General features: G+C 38.2%; 1 protein-coding gene across 1 annotated transcript in view; it reads right to left on the bottom strand.

The window, feature by feature from the left end:
• The window catches only part of LOC140171301 (uncharacterized), a 123174-nt gene that overhangs the window by 30282 nt on the left and 70294 nt on the right, over nt 1–22598 (bottom strand). Inside the window, 4 exon segments of the mRNA XM_072194533.1 lie at nt 130–270; nt 3664–3861; nt 18931–20262; nt 20265–21624. Of these exon segments, the coding sequence (XP_072050634.1) occupies nt 130–270; nt 3664–3861; nt 18931–20262; nt 20265–20508 (1915 nt within the window). The 5' untranslated portion in view covers nt 20509–21624.

The following is a 22598-nucleotide window of genomic DNA, read 5'->3' as shown; positions in this document are numbered from 1 at the left end:
CATGCTGTAGTGATGTAGCATATTTTGCTGTGCTGTAACGTTTTGTCGCATTCAGGGCAGTTAGGGTTAATCAGTTCTATTAAAGAGGTTGAAACAGGCTTCTACTCCTCGACAACAAGTGAGGATTACCTTTTTTATTTGTTTTCTTCTTATCCCACTTTTCCATTTTCTTGGTGAAATCATCAGATAAGTTTGCCTGTAGTGTTTCAAACATGGCCAGGGAGGTATTAGATGTTCCAGTTGAACCGCTTGACTGACCGCCACTCTCGGCTACAAGCAAAACATAAGCAGTTTGAACAAGTCATAATTAGTTGGAATCACAGAATTTTATCAGAAAAGGAATACGCCATCATCCGGGTGCGAGGGGGGGGGGGGCTCTTTTATTCTGATGTGGATATCATGCTCATGCATGGACGATAAAATTTAAAATGGACACTAAATAAGTATTTTTCTGGGCCTTCTCTAATACCCTAAACACATATTTTGGTCATGTTTACTTCCCTGAAACAGCGGAAAACAGTAATTATTCATGTTCAAGGTCCTCGACACCTTTTTCTGATTTTTGATGTTTTTCACACTCTAAACAATGCCAAGTTCAATTTTAAGTTTTATTTTAGTGTATGTATGATTGATCCCCGGGATTGATCACAAAATAATTATCCTTCTAATAGGACAAGTAACGTAACAAGTTACCCCTGACCAAGATTTGAACCCGAATTTTAAGCGAATCTATTCGTACTATACAAGATATTATGGATTATACTATGTATAAAAATGCTCCTGGATTATTGCTATTTTTAGATTTTGAAAAAGCCTATGATTCACTTGAGTGGAATTTTTTATTTGAAGCCTTAAAAGTAGGAACTTTGGTCCAGATTTTGTAAAGTATGTGAAAACATTGTACACAAATATTAGTAGTTGTATTTTAAATAATGGGCTTACATCGCAATACTTCTCTGTAAAAAGAGGCGTTCGTCAAGGGGACCCTTTGAGTTCTTACTTATTTATTTTGGCTCTGGAATTGCTATCATGTTCTATTCGGGAAAATCCGCCTATATCTGGTATTTTTGTTAATGATATAGAACTCAAATTGGTTCAATATGCTGATGACACAACATGTATTTTAGATGGGGAGCAATCTGCAAAAAATGTTTTGAAAGTTCTGGCTTCTTTTTCTGAAGTGTCTGGTTTAAAGCTAAATGTTAATAAATCTCAGGGTCTATGGATTGGTGCAAAAAGACATTGTAATGAAAAGCCTTTTAATATAGAATGGCCAACAGATCCAATTAAAGCTTTAGGTGTGTACTTCTCATATGATGAGAGTGCTGCTGAGAATATGAACTTTACCTTAAAGATTAAGCAGATCAAAACTCTCCTAAATATTTGGAAGTCAAGAAGACTTACATTGTCTGGTAAAATTCTTTTAATAAAAACTTTTGCTTTGTCTAAGTTCATTTTTTAGCATCGGTAATTCATATTCGGACTATGTTATTAATCAGATTGATAAAGTCATTTATAATTTCCTTTGGAATGGTGGTAAAGGTTTTATTAAGAAAACTTCTATTATTGGTGACATTGATGAAGGAGGATTGAAGATGGTGGATGTTAAATCAATTTTTCGAGCACAAAAAATCAAGTGGGCAAATAAATATAACACTTCCCTATCAGGTTGGAAGATTCTTTTTGATGATTTTATCTCTCCTTTTGGTGGAAATTTGATTTTCTATTGTAATATTACTCCAAAACAAATTCAAAGTTGGAAAAAAGTGCCCATCTTCTATAAAGACATGCTAAAATCATACTTTAGCTTTATTAATCCGGATAATGTAAATCCCTTTCATCAATGTATTTGGAATAATCAGCACATCAGTATTAATAAAAGGCCATGTTATTATAAACATTTCTTTAACAGTGGTTTAAAATTAGTCAGTGATTTATTTTATACCAATGGAAATATTATCCTTTTGATATTTGGTGTGAGAGAGGATTCACGCAAGTTTTTTATGCAGTGGAGGAGTTTGGTTGATGCAGTTCCACTTCCTTGGAAAGCGAATTTTGAAGCAGGGTTTGAAGAGAAATGTGTAATCCAAAAGGCTTTTTTCTAATGAATAATGGTGTTGAAACTCCTATGAAGAACATGACATCTAAGATTATTTACCGTATTTTGATTCAAAGGATTCAAAAACCCCCAACATCGCAGAAAAGGTTCAGGGATGAATTAGATGTCAATGACGATGAATGGAAGGACATATACCTCATGCCTTTTAAGTCATCATACGATGTGAGAACAAGAATGTTTCAGTATAAAATCAATTTAAACTGTTTGATGACAAATAGTAGATTGTTTAAGATGAATATTGTGGATAGTGAAATTTGTACACATTGTAAAAATTTTCCTGAGACTTATAGGCATCTTTTTGGAATTGTAACCATGCTGTAAAGATGTGGGATGATTTTAAAGTATGGTATGGGGTAAATTTTCAAAAAAATGTTGAAAATTTGGATTATAGCAAAATTCTGTTTGGTGTTGGTTTTAAAGAGTCTGACAGGTTGATTAATTTATGTCTTATTTTGATGAAAAAAGTTATCTATGACAGCAGATTCAGGAACCAAACTCCTTCTATAATCTCCTTTAAGAACTTGATAAAATTTCATTATAATTTAGAAAAGCAGATTGCTAGGAGTAAAAATAACATGTCAAACTTTATAAACAAGTGGGGTGTCTTGGAAACCTTTTGTACCGAATAGTACATATTATATGTTAACATGTATAATGTAAACTATACCTTTTGTATTTCATCAATATATTTACTTGATCAATGTAATGTAAAACAATTTCATGTGATGTATGGTTTTGTCTTTGTTGTATTATATGTATGTTTTTTTTTCCTCTTTGAGCACAGAAAAATAAAAACACCGTTTGGGTCATGAAAGAAAAAAAAAAAAAAGATTTGAACCCGAGACCTCAGGGTTTCTACACAGTGCACTTGCTAACTAGGCTAACTAGGGCATCCAGGAGTTTTGCCAGGATCCCAAAATTGCCTGTCCACACAGGCTAGATGGCCATTCCGACTTGGGATTGAGCTGCCAGTCACTTTGCCACGAGTGGCAAGTTAGGACCAACAAATTTTTGATTGATTGATGATGTATTGGTATCATCAATCGAATCATCAATGGAACTTATCCATTATAGAAAATAAACACACTAAAACTTTGCTACACCTTGAGTTCCCGGCTCGAGTTTGGACTGACATCTGTTTTTACGTAGTTGCCAGGGCCTAGATTTTGTGCCAGTTTGCGAGGATCAAAAATCACCCAAAAAGCAACAAATGTTACGAGAATCATTACGAGAATCGATTCAGTGATTCTCGTCGAGTCTGAGGCCCTGGTTGCACTGCAAGCATGCCAACAAACCGACCTAGTACACACACAACGTATAGTAGGTGTAATTTAGTGTTGTGGCTATTTCTTTACAATTGGGCTACTCCAGTCAATATCCATACACCCCTATGGAAGACATTCATGACCTTAATCTTCCACACAAGGAATGTAATTTGAAATGGAGTTACTTGAATGGACGACTCCATTTCAAGAGATTAAGGTCATGCCTTCAAGTGTATGGATTTCAACTGGAATAGCCCAATTACTGTTTCACATAATTACCTCTATATCTCTTTTGAGTTGGCCGACTAATCCTTTCCGCTGACCCATGATCTCTATCGCTAAGTATAGCGCCCTCAGCAGCTGCGAGTGCTTCATGGTCTTCAGCACTCAATTCGGTGTAGAACTCTGAGAAACCTTTCCTGTTGGCGGGATCAGGCCCATGTTTCCGTGTTACTGCATGCTTTACTTTCTCCCAACCTGTGAAAGAAATTGATAAAAAAAAACATTAGATTTTTAAACTTCTGGGACCTGATGGTATTTGACACATAGATGACGTTTTGCTTTCACAACAAATAAAGCCTCCCTTCCTTGATTCCTCCTACAGACTTTGCACAAGAATAAGACCTCACATATGCTCAAAATCTTATCTTGGCTTTTCCATTGGTGTATTTTGTAGACATTGTATAGACTGTATGATGAAGAATGTATGTTGCATTTTGCACACACTTGAAGTCAGGGTGTAAAGTCCGATGTATACTCCACTTCGCGACCGCAATTTCGCAGGCCGCAAAGTAATTTGAGCTGAAATTTGGATTTGGTTCAACTTTTGGGGGGTAGGCCAGCGAAGTTTCTATATGAAAGCACACAGAGCGGGCAACAATTCTTCGCGATACTCAGCGATATTTTGATGAAGTAGACATGAATGCCTTCGCGAGAAGCTGCGAATTAATTTTTTCATCACAGCTTCTCGCGAAGAGGCGAAGTGGAGTATACATCGGACTTTAGCTAGGATTTGCCCATCATTTTCTTCAAAACTGCCTATCCAAACCTACACCCTGGAAACATAATCTGCCCCTTCTAGCTATTGCTATAGCCTATATTTATTAGTCTGGTCTTGTTTTGAGTTCACAGAACTTATTTTAAGGTTAGCAACTATTTTAAACTGTTGCGATTTCACAGCATCTTGCGATTGGTATTGAGCATTGGCAAAAATTGCATTGATCATTTCATAGCGAGCGTGTAGAATTCAAATATCACAGATATACTTTTGTAAGTCCTGTGGTTCTTGAGTTATATTGTAAAGAGGGCTGAAACAACAACACTTAGTACATAACTCATTAACAACAATAAATCAATCAAGTTTTCAAAGTATATGATTTGTAGAATGAACTTTTGCAAAACATCAAAGTGTTATTTTTCAATTAATATATTGAGTTAGATAATGAAAATGACTTTTTGGCTGCTTCGACCAACAATACCTAGTCTACCCTTAAGGGATGGGGTATGAACGTTTGGACAGTATTTATTGTGGGACATTAAAGCACATCAGACATATCGAATTGCATTCTGAATACGAAGAATGGCCTTCTGATATCAAATAATTTTGATTTTTGAAATTAGCAATGTAATACACATTTTATGGCAAATCATTAAAATTGATATTTTTGATATTTAACAGTACTCAAGTAAACTTTATAAATCTGATGATTTCTACCTAAAGTGTGTGTAGGTAGGATGAAAAGCCGACGATCAATTGAAAATTTTGACCTTTCGTATTGAAGATATGGATTTTTTTCCCCAAAACATTTAAAAAAATTAGGTCTTTTTGGGAAAAAAATACATATCTTCAATATGAAAGGTCAAAATTTTCAATTGATCGTCGGCTTTTCCTCCCAGCTACATACACTTTAAGACTATATCATTAAATTTATAAAAATTTACTTCGAGGACTGTTATATCTCCAAAATGTGAAAAATATCAAATTTTAATAATTTGTCATAAAATTTGTATTATATCGTGAATTTCATAAAATGAAAATTATTTGATATCAGAAAGACATTCTTCGTATTCAGAATGCAATCGATAGGTCTGATGTGCTCTCATGTCCAACAAAAAATGCTGTCGAATCGCTCAAAACGCTCATTCCAGTTCCCTTAAGCTCACAGGTATTAATTTTGCCTGTCCCTGGAGCAAACTGCCTGTCCGAAATGACAGGCTAGGTGGACGGGTGGCTAGCTAACTCTCTGCTTGAGCTCACTGGCAGAAAAATGCATACAAGATATCGGACTATACTGCCTCAGACAGAAGAAAATGTTAGAGATAAACTGCACACTATAAAAATGTGTCAAATTTTTTATCAGATTTGCTAACTTGTTCGATCCCCTGGTTTTGTATGAACGGATCACACATGTTTTGCTGGAACACATTCATGAACTATTTCTCACTTTCCCACACATGCAGCAGATGTCGCTTTGGGGTTTAAGAAGAAACATAAGTGCTTGACATCCAATTTTCGGTGAACCACAACCAGGCTCATTGTTTTTGCAGTTTGACACCACATTCCTCATTATTTCCTCACATTACTTTAAAGGGACAAGGGATGATCAGTGATTTGTCCGATCAGAACGCCTCAACAATTCATCACATTTCACGATTTTGGTTTTTTGGGGTTTCTGTCCATGTAAAGCTTTAAAGGGTTTCTGTCCATTTAAAGCTGCAAACCCCACTGGCAATTTTGACCATTTAACTTGGGGGACTTTTACGTATTTATGATATCATGTCATAATTGCTCTGTTGAGCAAAATAAATTTGGCTGATTCCATTTCGGTGGGATATGTGTAAACATTTCAAATATGCCAAAATAATCAGGTTTGAAAAAATTTAACCAACTTCATATTATCATACATTATGGCTTTAAATGGAAAAATGTTTTGCTTTGATTTAATGTATGCCCTAACCGACCAAATATTTTACTCCAATGATGTCATGATACAACATTTCCTGCTGGAGCTTCCAGGAAACGCTTGACAGAATTTACAGTCCTATTAATGTTGGTAATTTGCAAACATATTGAAAAGGAAATCCAACTGCTCAGATGTATAAAAACTTTTTCACCTCCTAAAATGTTTATATACACACATGGAATGATATAGTATGCCCAATGTCAAAAGGTCAAATTGTATGATTTCACTGGCACATATAAATGATTGAACTGAGCCATGAGACATGAGTTTTTCTTATTCATTTTGATCAAAGTGATGCCTGCCATATTCTTTTGAAAAAGATGTGAAAATATCTGGGAGGGTAATAGGCTGAAAATGCTTTGTTTGTCATGCTGAGGATGTACCATAAAATAAACAAGATGTCTGATAGTGTCACCTTATGCTAGCAGGTGATAATAACAGCAGACTACAGTTGATGCAGACTAAAAGTGAAATTTTACACAAATTTTCTAAAACAGAACAAAGTTGAAACTTTCAATCACTACATATCATATTTACATTTACTGTATGTGTCAAGTACAGATATGCCTAGTATCATTGCTCCAGTTCTTTGCATAGACAAATTTAATTTTTAGGAGACTATGTCCAAATTTGATGCCAAACCTACAGCAGTGTACCTATTGTGTAAGCTTTTAAAAAACCTTTAAAAATGCATGTGGAGCACATATTAGCTTAAAATGACGATGTGTCACGTAGCGGTACCAGGCGACCTGCGGAGAGCTAAACTACAAGAAAATTAACAAATTCTGTCGGGAAAAGATGTTTTGAATTTGGTCATGTTATGCGAGTGCTAAATTTAGGTGCTACTCTTGGCAAACAAGTGGAGTATCAGGTTCTTCCATTTTATTGATCCCAGAAAAGTGAAAGTAAAAACTGATGTAAGTGGTGATTTTAATTTACCATTTCTCCCCCATCTGGTAATTCTTCTTGAGCTATATACATGTATGATATGACAACTACACAACATATTGCCCTCCACATTTCAAAGATGACAAGGTTTAAATACAATTTAACCCTATTTGACCCCATTTGACCTATGACACATGACCCATCTCAGAACTCAACTACCACCAACTCAGATACATCTATGCTGCGAAGATGGAGAGTTGGAAACCTATCCTCGCTTAGATCCAGCAATATCATATTTACAATTAGCAATTTAAACCTATTTGACCTTTCACCAATAAAACCCCTCCAAACTCAACCATAGACAGTAGAGAGGCAACCACCGCTTACTTGAGATACATCTATGCTGCGAAAATGGACGCCCATACTCAAAGATGGACACCCATACTCGCTTAGAAATATCACATGTGCAAGATTTATAGCAATTTAACACTATTTGACCTTTAACAGATGACATACCTCCAAACCATTGCCTACTTGAGATACAAAGTAGGTAATGGTGCCTCCAACGGACAAGGTACAAAACACACCAAGGATCAAAGGATGATACAAGAGGATACCTAGAAATTGTGGGATAGGCTTTTACGACGGGAATTCATAACAATTAGTGGGTTTTTAGCGGGTTCGCCGTCGGACAAGTTTAGAACTGTCAAGCTTTCGTCAGGAGTAGCTCCGACTTCTTCAGGACAAAGTACCTAAGAATGAGACATGTAGACCGCCCCTTGTCTACTGATGACTCTGAAAAGAGCCGTTTGCTGAAGACTGCCCCTTGTCAACAGAAACTAGCAGATCTCGCCTATCTGCTGATTTAGTAAGTTTTGGTGGCTCTGAAAAGAGCCGTTCAATGAAAACTGCCCCTTGTCTACAGAGAACTAGCAGATCTCGCCTATCTGCTAATATAAAGGTTTTGGTGGCTCTGAAAAGAGCCGTTTGCTGAAGACTGCCCCTTGTCTACAGAAACAAGCAGATCTCGCCTATCTGCTGATTTTGTAAGTTTTGGTGGCTCTGAAAAGAGCTGTTCACTGAAGACTGCCCCTTGTCAACAGAAAACAAGCAGACCTCGCCTATCTGCTAAATTAAAGGTTTGTTCGCCCTGAGGAAGAGCTGTTCAATGAAGACTGCCCTTGTCAACAGAGAACATGCAGACTGCATATACTGTAATAGAAGTATACGGCTTACCAGGAACCGTTTGGCCACTCATGGACCGATTGATTGATTGTATGCACGATGAGCGTTTATATCACTTAATTGCGGACATGGTACAGATTAGCGGCTCTGTGATTGGTTGTTTGAAAATAGAGAGTGCCACATACGATGTGATAAGATTAAGCGGCTCTGTGATTGGTTGTTTGAAAATAGAGGCATACATCGACTGATGTCTTTGCCGTCATTTCTATTGATAGTAGAAGTTTCATTAACTCTGATTTCCAACGCTTCACGGGTCAACCTCATCCCCAAGTGAGAAACTTGTGCCAGTTTTGTTGTTTAGTCCCACAGAGGTTCATGGCCTTCTTTGCAAGCATGTTCAGCTAATGCGAGCCTTCTTCTCTCTTTTTGTCTTGTGGCTCTTGATTGTTCAGATATTCTGACCTTTAGTGGTCGTTTGGTTTGGCCTATGTATTGCTCACCACAACTGCAAGGTATAGAGTACACACATGGTGCACGATCCTTGGGCAGAGGATCTTTTGGGTGGCTTAGGATGTCTCTTAATTTGGCCGACCTAGAGTAGAATGTTTTGACCCCTGATCGGTTTAGAAACCGACAGATTTTGTCTGATACACCTTTGATATATGGCATGAAGGTAACGCCTTTGTGTTCATCGTCCACCAATTCTTCTGATCGTTCTCCTGTCTGTCACCATATATCTGCCAAGAACAGTGTTGTCAATACACTGGTTCACAGAGCACTGACTCTGTGTGATGAAGAACATCGAAAAGACGAACTCAAACACATTGAAAAAGCGTTGAACAAGAATGGCTATCCCTCAAACCTCATTCACAAGGCAATCAAGAAACAGACAGGAGAACGATCAAAAGAATTGGTGGACGATGAACACAAAGGCGTTACCTTCATGCCATATATCAAAGGTGTATCAGACAAAATCTGTCGGTTTCTAAACCGATCAGGGGTCAAAACATTCTACTCTAGGTCGGCCAAATTAAGAGACATCCTAAGCCACCCAAAAGATCCTCTGCCCAAGGATCGTGAACCATGTGTGTACTCTATACCTTGCAGTTGTGGTGAGCAATACATAGGCCAAACCAAACGACCACTAAAGGTCAGAATATCTGAACACCGAAGAGCCACAAGACAAAAGAAAGAAGATTAGAAGAAGGCTCGGCATTAGCTGAACATGCTTGCAAAGAAGGCCATGAACCTCTGTGGGACGAAACAACAAAACTGGCACAAGTTTCTCACTTGGGGATGAGGTTGACCCGTGAAGCGTTGGAAATCAGAGTTAATGAAACTTCTACTATCAATAGAAATGACGGCAAAGACATCAGTCGTATGTGGCGCTCTCTATTTTCAAACAACCAATCACAGAGCCGCTAATCTTATCACATCGTATGTGGCGCTCTCTATTTTCAAACAACCAATCACAGAGCCGCTAATCTGTACCACGTCCGCAATTAAGTGATATAAACGCTCATCGTGCATACAATCAATCAATCGGTCCATGAGTGGCCAAACGGTTCCTGGTAAGCTGTATACTTCTATTACAGTATATGCAGTCTACATGTTCTCTGTTGACAAGGGGCAGTCTTCATTGAACAGCTCTTCCTCAGAGCGAACAAACCTTTAATTTAGCAGATAGGCGAGGTCTGCTTGTTTTCTGTTGACAAGGGGCAGTCTTCAGTGAACGGCTCTTTTCAGAGCCACCAAAACTTACAAAATCAGCAGATAGGCGAGATCTGCTTGTTTCTGTAGACAAGGGGCAGTCTTCAGCAAACGGCTCTTTTCAGAGCCACCAAAACCTTTATATTAGCAGATAGGCGAGATCTGCTAGTTCTCTGTAGACAAGGGGCAGTCTTCATTGAACAGCTCTTCCTCAGAGCGAACAAACCTTTAATTTAGCAGATAGGCGAGGTCTGCTTGTTTTCTGTTGACAAGGGGCAGTCTTCAGTGAACGGCTCTTTTCAGAGCCACCAAAACTTACAAAATCAGCAGATAGGCGAGATCTGCTTGTTTCTGTAGACAAGGAGCAGTCTTCAGCAAACGGCTCTTTTCAGAGCCACCAAAACCTTTATATTAGCAGATAGGCGAGATCTGCTAGTTCTCTGTAGACAAGGGGCAGTCTTCATTGAACGGCTCTTTTCAGAGCCACCAAAACTTACTAAATCAGCAGATAGGCGAGATCTGCTAGTTTCTGTTGACAAGGGGCAGTCTTCAGCAAACGGCTCTTTTCAGAGTCATCAGTAGACAAGGGGCGGTCTACATGTCTCATTCTTAGGTACTTTGTCCTGAAGAAGTCAGAGCTACTCCTGACGAAAGCTTGACAGTTCTAAACTTGTCCGACGGCGAACCCGCTAAAAACCCACTAAAGGATACCTAGAATTGATAAAAACAGAAAGTTTTTATAAATTCTAGGTATCCTCTTGTATCATCCTTTGATCCTTGGTGTGTTTTGTACCTTGTCCGTTGGAGGCACCATTACCTACTTTGTATTTCCTTGCTGGTGTTTCCCCTGCAGCCGCTCTTTTATATTTTGTTGTCTGTCCCTGAAGAAGAGCAGTTTATCTGCTCGAAACGTCGGTTGTATTTTTGTTAACTTTGTCTACCATCCCAGTGGTTTTGGATTTTTTCTAATGCAGGCGTAACAGTGCATGTACACCATTCTGGTTTACATACTGCGTTAGTTTTTATCTTGTCTTTGTCTTTGTTCCCCACACCAAGTTGGTATACCTGGCTCGAATCTTTCTACTTGCGATACATCTGTGCTGCGAAGATGGACACACTCACTTAGATCAAGAGATATCCCATGCACCACCCCCCCCCCCCCCACCCCCACACACACACACCACACACAATCACCACATAGATGCCTACATGTAGCATTGCCAATTCTTGGCAAGGACTACTAGGGGAGCGATCGTTATTTATGACAGAGGGGGGAATGGGAAAATTTAGGGGGGAACACAAAATTTTCTTTGGGTCTTTAGGGGAACCTACAATTTTAGTTGAACCAGGAGGGGGATTGTTAAATTTTAAATGGAGAAAATTAGGAAAACAAGGGGGAACGCGAAAATTTTGAGCGGACGCGAGGGGGGAACGCGAAATTTTTTGTCTATATTTTTTCCAAAATGCCCATTCCCCCCTGCCATAAATAACGATCGGACTAATAAAAAGTTATATAAAAGATTGTGATGGGAAGAAATTTAATCCAAAAAGTTGATCGAACAGAAATTTGACCAGTTAGCCATCTCCAAACTCTTCTGTGAGAATAAAAACTTTCATTGCAAGAAAGCCTACAGCACAGTTCAATGAACCTATGATTCACCATACACCATGATATAACAATAAAGCCCCATTATATCCCCTTCATTCACACAAGATAAAGACAATGATTTTCATTTTTTAGAATAGCTTTCAAATCAAAAATTTAATCAAATTTGATCAAACTTATCAACTCCATATCATGTGTTGTCATAAGGTCCATCACAATCACATCTTCACATAAATCTCCAAATACAATCTACAATCTCAGAGGTGCCCAGTTCGGTAAGGCATCGCCTCTTAAGGTGACATTTGACTCGACTGCATGCAACTTTTTTTAATCAAAGATCATGATCAGAAACTAAAGTCATACTAATAATCACAGAGATATATGCAGGTTGTTAAACTTTGCAATGAGCTATGAGATTGTTGGTCTTGTCAGAGTACTACCATTCCCAATGGGTTTGAAGATGATAATGTACCTTCTAAGCTTCATCTAACAAGGAAACGCTCAGATATCTGTCCTTCCTAACATGGGAAATTACTTGTTAGACGTCCAAAAAAAAATAACATATTATACCCATTTGTACTCTATGATTCACCAGTTCATTAGTTTATGTGATGTACAATAGTTATGACAACACCTTTAGGCAACACCTACTTGTACAGTGGAATGCATGCATCATGAATTGCAGTTTGGGTACCATTTTGGTCCCGGGAAGCCTTTTTTTGCATTGAATGTTAACTAAAACTCAATATTATATTGTAAATTGCACGAATTACAATCTCAAGACTCTTGAGGACATTATGATACACAATACGCCAAGCTTTATAAGACAAGTGCGTTTTATAATAAGCTGAGCACTCCATTATTGGTCACACAAGTCCCATTGAATATGTACAATACAAAGTGAATTTATGCACTTCATTTCAATTTTATGACAAATCAAAGTATGTGCCAACTCAATCACATTATTAAACCAATGTATTCCTTCCAAATGTTGAACTAGAGATATTTAGCATACCTGGGTGTAGTAAATTGTATCATTACTATCAATAAGGTCACTGGCATACATTCATAAAACATAATGTCCTACTTCTTCTCGTTGAATTACAATGATAAAATATTTATTTTGCCGGTATTTCCTCATATCTACACTATTTAATGTTTATTTGATTGAACTCAAGGTATGCTCAAACCACAATATTTTCTGCAGGTAGCTATAACAACAGAAAAGTAAAAAGAACAGGTTAAATAAATCAAATAAATAAATTTCACCCACTCAATGTGTTACAATTAAAACATCTGACAAATGAAATTAACAATTGCTGGTGCAATCCATGAAACAATTAAAATTAATAAAAACAAAACAAAACACAGATTTTTGCTTTTTTTTTTTTTTTTTGGGCAGGGGGGAAATCCAAGAGTATTTTTTACCTCCAAAAATCACATATTTTCAGCAGGCCATGGTAACATTCTTAAATATGTGCATGCTGGCATGAACACTCCCTTCTGATAGTTCAACCTGCAGTCAAATTAGCCAAGTTCAATCAGATTATTGGAGTTTAACCCTCAGGACACTACTGGTCATCTAACAACATTTCTGATTGGTTGATAACTTGTAATGCTCATTTCAATTGCCAATAATGACTAGGCTTCAAACTATTTATGGTCAAACTTGCATTTACAGATGATCTTATTAATACCTAGACCCTCCCTCGGGTCCGTGGAGAACGACTGGTAATGTAGATTACATAGCATTAAAAATCAACCCAATACACGGACCCTCCCAGTCTGTAGGCAATTTGACTTCCAGCTCCCACAAACTGCTGGAAGTTCACTTTTACGGATTTGGAGTCACGCAATCTTTCTATATACCACGTCCATGTTTTCACTACATTAACGTTTGTGTAGCGACTAAACAACGATATTGTATCCGACCAATCAACGCAGCTTGGCAGCGGGATATTTGAAAAGGCTTCCCTAGCTAAATAATGTGCAAACATTTGCAAACCGCACGCGATAATGTACATAATATGGACAATAGGCCTAAGTCCGAGTCGAGTGGTTGCCTTTTATTATTGCTTGCGCGTACCATGGGTCTATCAGGCCGCGTGCCACTTGAGCTCAATACCTCTCAGTTGTTGACAAGTGTCCCATCCGATCTTGCGTCACATCCCGCGGCATAGCTTTGTGCTACCATATTTGAATTGAAACTGGGGCGGGGCTTTCGTAATTGACATCGGAATCACCGTGCTTCGTTGAACGAATATTTGGAAGTGAGATCTCTAACAGATTGGACCAGTCTCGGAATCGGCGCTCAATGGACTTTAGAGTTCACGTATAATACGAGTATATCTCTATATTGCTGCGTGGTTGACTGTGGTGGGTGTAATTAGTGGCGTCGATTTGTGGATGAAGAGGAATGGGTTTTGGCATTGAAGAAAATAAGGGGGGAGTTGGCATTTTTTTTCATAGGGCATTACGTAATTATTTATTGTTACATTATCCAGAGATGGAACCGAACCGAGACTGGGGGCCAGTCTAATTAATACCCTCCTTGATTGGTTCAAACTTGGACACAATATTCATTTTGGCCAATCGGTAGGTAGTTCTCATGGGATTAAAGGGTGTAGTCATGAAGACCTAGACTATTCAAGGGGTCACAGAGGGTACTGGTCAGCTGCAATTTGGTCAACCAGGATGTATGCATCCTTCCAAATGCCAGATCCATTACAATGGCTTCATTCTGATTCATGACTAATAATTATCAACATGCAGGTTCTGAAGTCAGAACTTCGTACAGAATGTGGCTAACCAAACTGATGTTAATCAACAGCATCAGCACACTGTCTGCCTAGTAAAGTTCAATTTTAGGTTTACTTCCCATATACTGAAGGTTGGTTTGTCTCAAAATTGTGTTGGCTTCCCCAATGTGAATTTTTGGTCATACGCACGATGGTATTCATTACATTTATTTGTGAGGACCCACCCTGGATATGATGCAAAGTGACTTCAGATCTGAAAGTTAACTTTAGCAACTATAAACTCACCTCAACTTTTATATTTCCTCAATAAATTCAAACGTGTCATTTTATGAATTTTTTAATAATAAGAAATTATAAAATGAAGCTGTTTTTAATAAAAAAGCTAGTAAAAGCAAAGCTCATTCACTGATTTTCAGCCAGCAAGGCCCAGCATTACATTATACAAGTTTGTAGCCTGTAAAATCAAGTTACACTTTTAGCATAAAAAAATTTCAACATCAGCAAGTGTAGGTACTGAGAAAGTTAGTAATGGTACATCTCAATTTTCAAAATGTATGACTTTGGCCCGAGTAGATTAGATCGGGTCACACGTTTATCAGAACTCTATGTTTCATTCAGATGAGAGCCCTGGATATGAGCATAAGCAGCTAAATTTTCTTTGAATCTATTTTTACCTTGTCATGTAACCATTGAAATCAACTATAATCCACACATGCTGTAAGAAAGTAATTGGTTGTGGAGATGAAATAAGTCACCTATCATGGACCATGTTTCACAACAAAACCATAATGTCTTAGATTGGAGAGGGCCAAAGTCATTGACACATTCTCATGCAAACAAACTCAATGGATCAGAAATTGGGGTAGCAGGGTGGGGGCAATGTAATCAACCGTGATGAAGTAACTTATTCACTAAGTCACATACATGTATATGATCAGCTGCAGCAAGGAGCAGTGCAAACACTCTGGGGATGAGAGTAGGAAGATTGCCAGAGGAGGTGCAGCAGCTGAATCGGCGCATTAATGACGAAAACTTCTACACAGAATATGAAACATCTAAACTATGGGTAAATACTAGACTTGCGAGACATATTTGCCATTTCAGTAACTATATATAATCCATCCTAAATCAATACAAGGGGTGTTGGGATACATTAGGCCATAAGCTGACATGTATAAGCATTTGTCTATGTGGTCATGTTAATCATTACCTCGCTAGGTAATGAGCCAATATCCCTCTAGGCCTGCTAAGTATACTTGACAGAAATGCTAAAAATATACAAGTCAAAGGGAAATGACTCTAATGCCGCCACTTCAAAAGATACCTAGCTCCAAAAACTATGTTATAGTCTTCATGCCTCAACTTTAAAGGGACATGAAATGATTTTATGTACACAATATTTTCAAATGCCAGTTAATGAGTTTGCTCAAGCTCCAAAATCATCATTTAAATCATAATTTCTCTGCAATCTGCATGGCTTGCATCATTTTAATATTTCTTGTCTTGATATCTTATGCCCTGCTGGGGTGAAGCATATAAGGTGAAATGGCCATTTTGGCATAAAAATTGCAACATTTTGAGCGCTTCATGCACATTTGTACTGATAATTTTAGGATCAGATTAGCGGGACAATTTGAAAATCTCCCTGGTCCTAGTTCCTGTATGTAGAAAATATAATGACTTAATTAATGCAATAATAGCAGAGTAATTTGGCTCTGTGTCTCATCCAGATTTGAAGATTTTTTAAAAATTATTTGGTGTGCAAAAACGAAGACCGAGAAAGCTTGGAAAGAGATTTAGAGATGAAGAAAGTGAGATAACATAGGAAAATGAGAAAATATTTGTGATGAAAGAACACAACTGATTTGCAACTTTTTCTTGTTTTAACAGCGCTAATTTGCCTCTTTGCTATAACATATTCATGATAATAATGTAAAAATGATGCACCAAATGCTTTCAAGTGGGACTTTATTTTTCAAAATTCTTCAAGTTCTGAAGGGGCACATCCCTCCTTAGACACCCACTGCAACCCACTTGCGCGGGGCGATACACATCCATCAAATGCATACTTAGATGAATCATTATAATTAACGTAATCGGCAAAACCAAACCCCTAACTTGAGGGCTGACTACATTTGTATGATATGGGCATTAAAATGTTTGGACTGGCAGGCAATAACAAATCTCGGAATGTCTCTTTGATATGCTCCATCAATAGCAATGCAGCTGATTACCAACCAAACTGCAACATTATCATTATGACCTTTATTTCACAGTCTCACACATGAAATGAATAGCATTTGATGGTTATTAATGTCACCACCATTAGTCATAAAATGTTGATCTTTTCAGCTCCATCATTCATCCATTGACCTACATTTTGGTTGTTCTGATTAGTGCTTCAACTGCAGGTGTGCAAGACAAATGGGATACAAAATTCCTGTTTCTAAAGATAGTCAGGACTGAAGCAATGTTTGAGAACATTATATAAAATCTTAAACATCACATGTGAGAGAAAGTGAAATAGAGAGACAGACATAGAGACAGAGAGAGACGACCATAAATAGACAAGAGACACAAAGACAGATATGCAGACAGTGTGAGACAGGGCCAGTTGAAGAGGTGGACATGGAAGAGAACATTTGAAAGAGTGAGGGAGAGAGATCCAAAGAGAGAGAGAGAGAGCGAGAGAGAGGGTGAGGGATAGAGAGAGAGACATGCAGAGAGATCTAGAACCAGGAAGAATACATACAGAATTTTTTTTAAAGATCCTAAGGGGATGGAGGAGAGGTTTTATGTCTGAGCACAGTACTTTTCAGTCATTCACATACTGTGAGTATATGCATTCATGTTCATGACAAAGAGTATACAAAAATTTACAAATTTTTGTCAGATATCCCACTGGACTGGGTAAAGTCTGATTCAGACTCCACATCACAACATGCTTTTTTACACCGCAGTATCACGTGACGAAATTGAAATGTACTGCAATGATATATTGCGATCGCGATGAAAATGATGCTGTCCTGTTTTCATTCTTCCATAGTGAATGGCGGCCTTGCTTTACAAGCAGCCAATCACAAGCATGCATGGCCGCGATACGCAAGAGAGAGCGAAAAAGAATTCAACTCTCATCGCCAATGAAAATTCCTCCGCTCGATGAGAATTTTCACTGCCAAGCTCGTAAAAGTGGAGTCTGAATCAGACTTTATTCCACATCTATTTTTTGTTGTCATTTTTCTATAGGCCTAACTGCAACACATCAAATCAAAGGCAGGATAGGGAGGTCCCAATTTTATTGGAAATGATCCATGGCACCCATAAATCAAATTTTTATTCCTATAAAAAGATTTAAATAAACCCAATAATAGCTCCCAATGACAGAGAAACCACAATAAATGACCCTGATAATGAATCAATCATAATGTAAGCCTATTTGCAATACTTGTACAAATCACTCGCATATCTATCAAGGTTTTAATATAGGACAGTAAGGACACCCGACTTTAATATGTATATTGAGGTTTTAATAACCTGTCTTCATACTGTACGTAATCAAATAAATCCAATCTACAGGAATCGCTGTCAGGAAATTTGAAAATGGAAACGTCTCATAAAATCAACGAAGATTTGCAAACATTGTAGATATAAGATGACATTTGGCTCCCTCCGTGGAAGGCACATTTGGGGGATGACATATCAGTTGATTTCCTGTGTTATCATGGGGGACTAAAATAGCATGCAAAATGCATGATAACTGCACTATCATTGCATTCATGATGTGCTCGTCCCTGTTTTAATCTGTCCGTTTTCAGAAATAACAGTGCTCTATATAGGTCAGTATTAAAGTGTTCTCTAAATCACTGTTAATATGTACTTATGTTTATGTCAAAAGTTCTTAATTAATCCGGAGAGTGAAATTCCTGATCTGTGTGAGTACAGGTTGAAGTACTTTCCAATAGGACCTACATTTGTATACTCAGTTTTAATACATTGCGCAAAACAAGAAATTATATTATAGGTACTAATCAGTAGTGTAACCAGAGGGGAAAAAGTCTCACCACCATCCCCCTTCCCCCTCCCCATGCTGGCCGCCATGCTATTTAAGATTTGTAGGTCTTTTTGTTTTTATATTTTTTGGCCTATTTTTGATCAGTTTCATCCAATTTTCCCCCTTGAAAGTTCCCTTGCCCCTCTTCTGATTTCAAACTTACTGTAGTAATTCTAAGGACTTCCCATTATTCTTTGAACTCTGGTGGAATTCCCATGACCATATAATCAAAATTCCATGATTTGATCCTTCTCTGGAATTTCCACCAAATTCAATGATTTTTGCCCTTTAAAATACTCCATTCCTTTTGCGGGAACCCTTTTCATTCCTTTTGTAGGAACAGAACCTGGTACCAACAATAACGATAATCAAAAGTTCACTCACCTTTGGGTCTTTTCTTCTCAGGTGGTGAATTCTTCATTGTTAGGAAGTCCACACTGTATGGTCTCTGTTCTCCATTGCACGGTGAATCAACTTCATCTACCCGATGGCCTCGATGTAAATGTTTACGTTTATGCCCTGAACTATCACTTCTTTGATAATAAAGTCCATGTTTTGAGGAGTCCATAATTGGAATGCTATGGCTCTGATGTAAAGTTGTGTGACCTTGTAAAATAGCTGGCGCTTCTTTACTTTCCCACTGCGATTGGGCATCCTCATAATCTTCATCGCTATTCAGCGAGATATTGTCCTGAAAACTTGCCGAACGGCGGATTAATTTATGCCTATTCTCCCCATCCATGTCCCCATTTCTTAACCTATGCGGACTTAGATCTTTCCTTCTTCGCCTGTACACGACACTACCTTCTAAGTCAGCACCATGTGTGTGTCGTTTAGGCTTAAGTTCTAAATAATCTTCACTTGAGCTACCCGTTGAAAAATCACTATTTTTACGTCCTTCGCTAGAAAATGCTCCTGGCTTGCCCCAAGCAGTTGGGGCTAACGGAGGAGTGGAGAACACTTCCTCACTGTCCGAAAAGTCTTCTTGAGATTTTGGCATCATTTCAGTTGGATCCACATGATAGATTCCACTATCTTCTGATTTTGTTTCTGTGCCATCCATTTGCATGGAGCCATCCGTGGATAGCTCCATTCTACGATGCGCTTCATCCTCCATCCTACTTTTTGACGGGTGACGCTTAACGCTACTACGGCGCGTAGTCAATTTTTCTTTCATTTTTTCAATCTTGGAAAATATTCCTACTCGACCTCTGTCTCTTTGAGGTTCCTTGTCTCTGTCGCCGTATGGATCTGCTGAACGACTGCGCTTATATTTCATGTTCCGTGATTTTGCATCACGTTTTATTGATCTTGCGCGACTATTTCGCCTTTGCCTAGTTGCATTCATATCATCACCAATTTGACTTTCAGGTTCTGATAATGTTTCCTCTGGCATTTGTAAAGGTTCAAATCTCACCCCACCACACTGATCCATAGAACGATGCTGGGAATCACAATGGCAATTTTCAAGCAACGATTCATTTCGTAATTCTTGCAAATTTTTAATAGCAGTCAGATATTCTGCTTGTTCGCGTAATTTTGAATTTTGTTTCTGGAGGGCGCACATTTGTTCCATCATTCGTAAAAGGTGATCCAATTGTTGCATCCCTTGCCCCCCATCTGGTTTTGTGCCAGTTGGACTTAGAAGGCGGCGTTGGTGGAACGGAACATTGGATGTTTTCTGATAAGGCGTGAAAGTCGGTGGTGCTCTTGGCGTGAAAGTCGAGCCGGCCTCCCTTGACTTGTATTTTCAATACTTTTAAGGATATCAGCAATGGATCCCCAATCCTCTGCATCAAATGAGCGACTCAATTGCGACATTAGCTGTTCATCATCACTTGCAGTACTGCTACCCGCACCACCTCCACCTCCACTTCCATCTCCACCACCACCAGAGGTATTAGCCAGACTAGCTGCTAAATCATCCACCTCTGCAGTGAGCTGTTCCATATTAGCAGCCATGATATTCCACTTTTGTTACCTCAAAAACATTACAAAATAAAAATATTATATCCTGGTGTAAAATTTCAGTCTATTCTGAAATTTTTTGGTAATTTTGGTATTCCTGATAAGAATTGCTGTATATCATTTATCACCTTATGTTGTCTTCCAGAGCTACACAAGCAGCATAAAAAACAGGTCTTCGATAACGCACATCCTCACGGCACCACGACATTTCCACTTGCATTCATGCCAAAACACATAATGCTCTACCATCCTGCTTTAATCCTGTCATGATGCAGCAGACAGGACGTCACGCACATACAATCACACACCATGAAAAATACATAGAGGTGGAATTCCAAATACTTCCAAAACTTCAAAACAAAATCGCCCTTGTCAGTTTCATCTCCATTGCCTTTATTTTTCGCCAAACATAGTGTGATCATTCCACGTCAGCTGCGGTTGGTTACTATCCACGGCTTTATCTCCTTCGCTCCCTTGAGTCTACTTCCAACATGCAAAAGTCCCACGGCAAAGTTAAGTCAAGTCTACATGGTGGGATCCTGTCATCGACTGGTGCTTCTCATCCTAATAATCATAATGTCTGTGCACCAATTGCTCACTTCTCCCAGCTCACTATCAAACTATTGCTTAAGGCTGGCTGGGTTGGCTTCTTCCCTAACAATTCAGCTCTCAATTGACTTAACAGAACAGGTGATGACTACCCTTAGGGCAGGGTAGGTGCGACTTGATCCACGTGCCCTTCGTTGTTGATATTGCGCTAACCATCCACTTCTGGTGATCCCTATGTTTTGCAGTAGGGTGACACTACTATGACTCCCAATTGTTGCTTTGGGTTATTATCTTATGTTGTGTTGATACAGGGTTGACATTACTTTAAACTTTTACTATCCACTCCTTTTAGTTTGGTGTTGGTCTGTCCCAAAACATTTATCTTCTCTTGAAGATTTTACAGTTAACACAGGGCTAACATTACTTGAGTGATCCTTGCAAAAAGTTTGGTGTTCGGTGTTGTTTATCTTGCTCTTCAGTACGTCTGGGCAATGAAGATGTCACTTGGTGTTACTTCGTTTGATTGAAATGTATTACTACTTTTGTCTTGATGAGATCTGTCTGCAAGAAAATAAAACACAAAGACATATGTTATTGATGGGTTTGCACAGGAAAGGAGTCATGGGAAAGCATAACAATATGACGGCATATTGATCCTTGAGTCTTTAGCATCCCTTTATCTTTTATGATACGGTCACATCTGAAAGTCAGACTCCATGAAAACAATGTTTCTTAAATGACAAAACATGACATATTACAAAATGAACACTGCATGTTATTGATGGCTTCAAAATAGAACAGAAGTCATGGTATAACAAAACAAGACATAGTCATTTAATCCCTAAGTATCAGGTGTGGTGGTACGGTCACACTCACATGTTAAACTATCTGTTCGTTATGTAATGTAAAAGTGCAAATTTTCGCAGAACTTTCATTTTTGCACTCAACGCAGCTACCGTAAAAATGATCGAAATGTGTTCTTTTATGTATAGGGCTATAACAGAACCCCCAAATCATGAATTTAAAAAGAAGCAAAGTAATTTAAAATTATCAAAACACAAAAACTCAGCTCAAATGATAACAACTAAATATCTTGGCTCAAGCACTCAACACTCTCAAAAAGCAATTTTAATCATTGTATTATTTACTACCTTTATCAAATTCAGTATGACACAATGGAATTTATTAAAGCCTTTGATCTGGAGCATGCTGGTTCAAATCCCACTTGATCAAGGTTTTTCTCTTTAAAATTATTATTTCCCCATACATATCCTGTGGCTTGTAGTTGTACCGGAATATTTTTATGATCCTAGCAAAGTTAATGCTGTCTTGCAGTTGCATACACCCTTGGTGTAACATTTAAGCAGTCTTTCTAATTTTATACTTTTTTAAATTGTCACAAAAATACATCGGGTATTTATTTATATATTTTTTCAAACAAATTTTGCCTCCATGTCTTTGCCTTGAGGGGTATTTGACTGCCAGCCTTACTTTATCAAGTCTAATATCTGCATAGGAAGAGCACACCCAGTTTT

This window comes from Amphiura filiformis, chromosome 15 (genome assembly GCF_039555335.1).
Source record: "Amphiura filiformis chromosome 15, Afil_fr2py, whole genome shotgun sequence".
In the NCBI taxonomy this organism is placed as follows: Eukaryota; Metazoa; Echinodermata; class Ophiuroidea; order Amphilepidida; family Amphiuridae; genus Amphiura; species Amphiura filiformis.
This window is presented reverse-complemented; position numbering and strand designations above follow the sequence as displayed.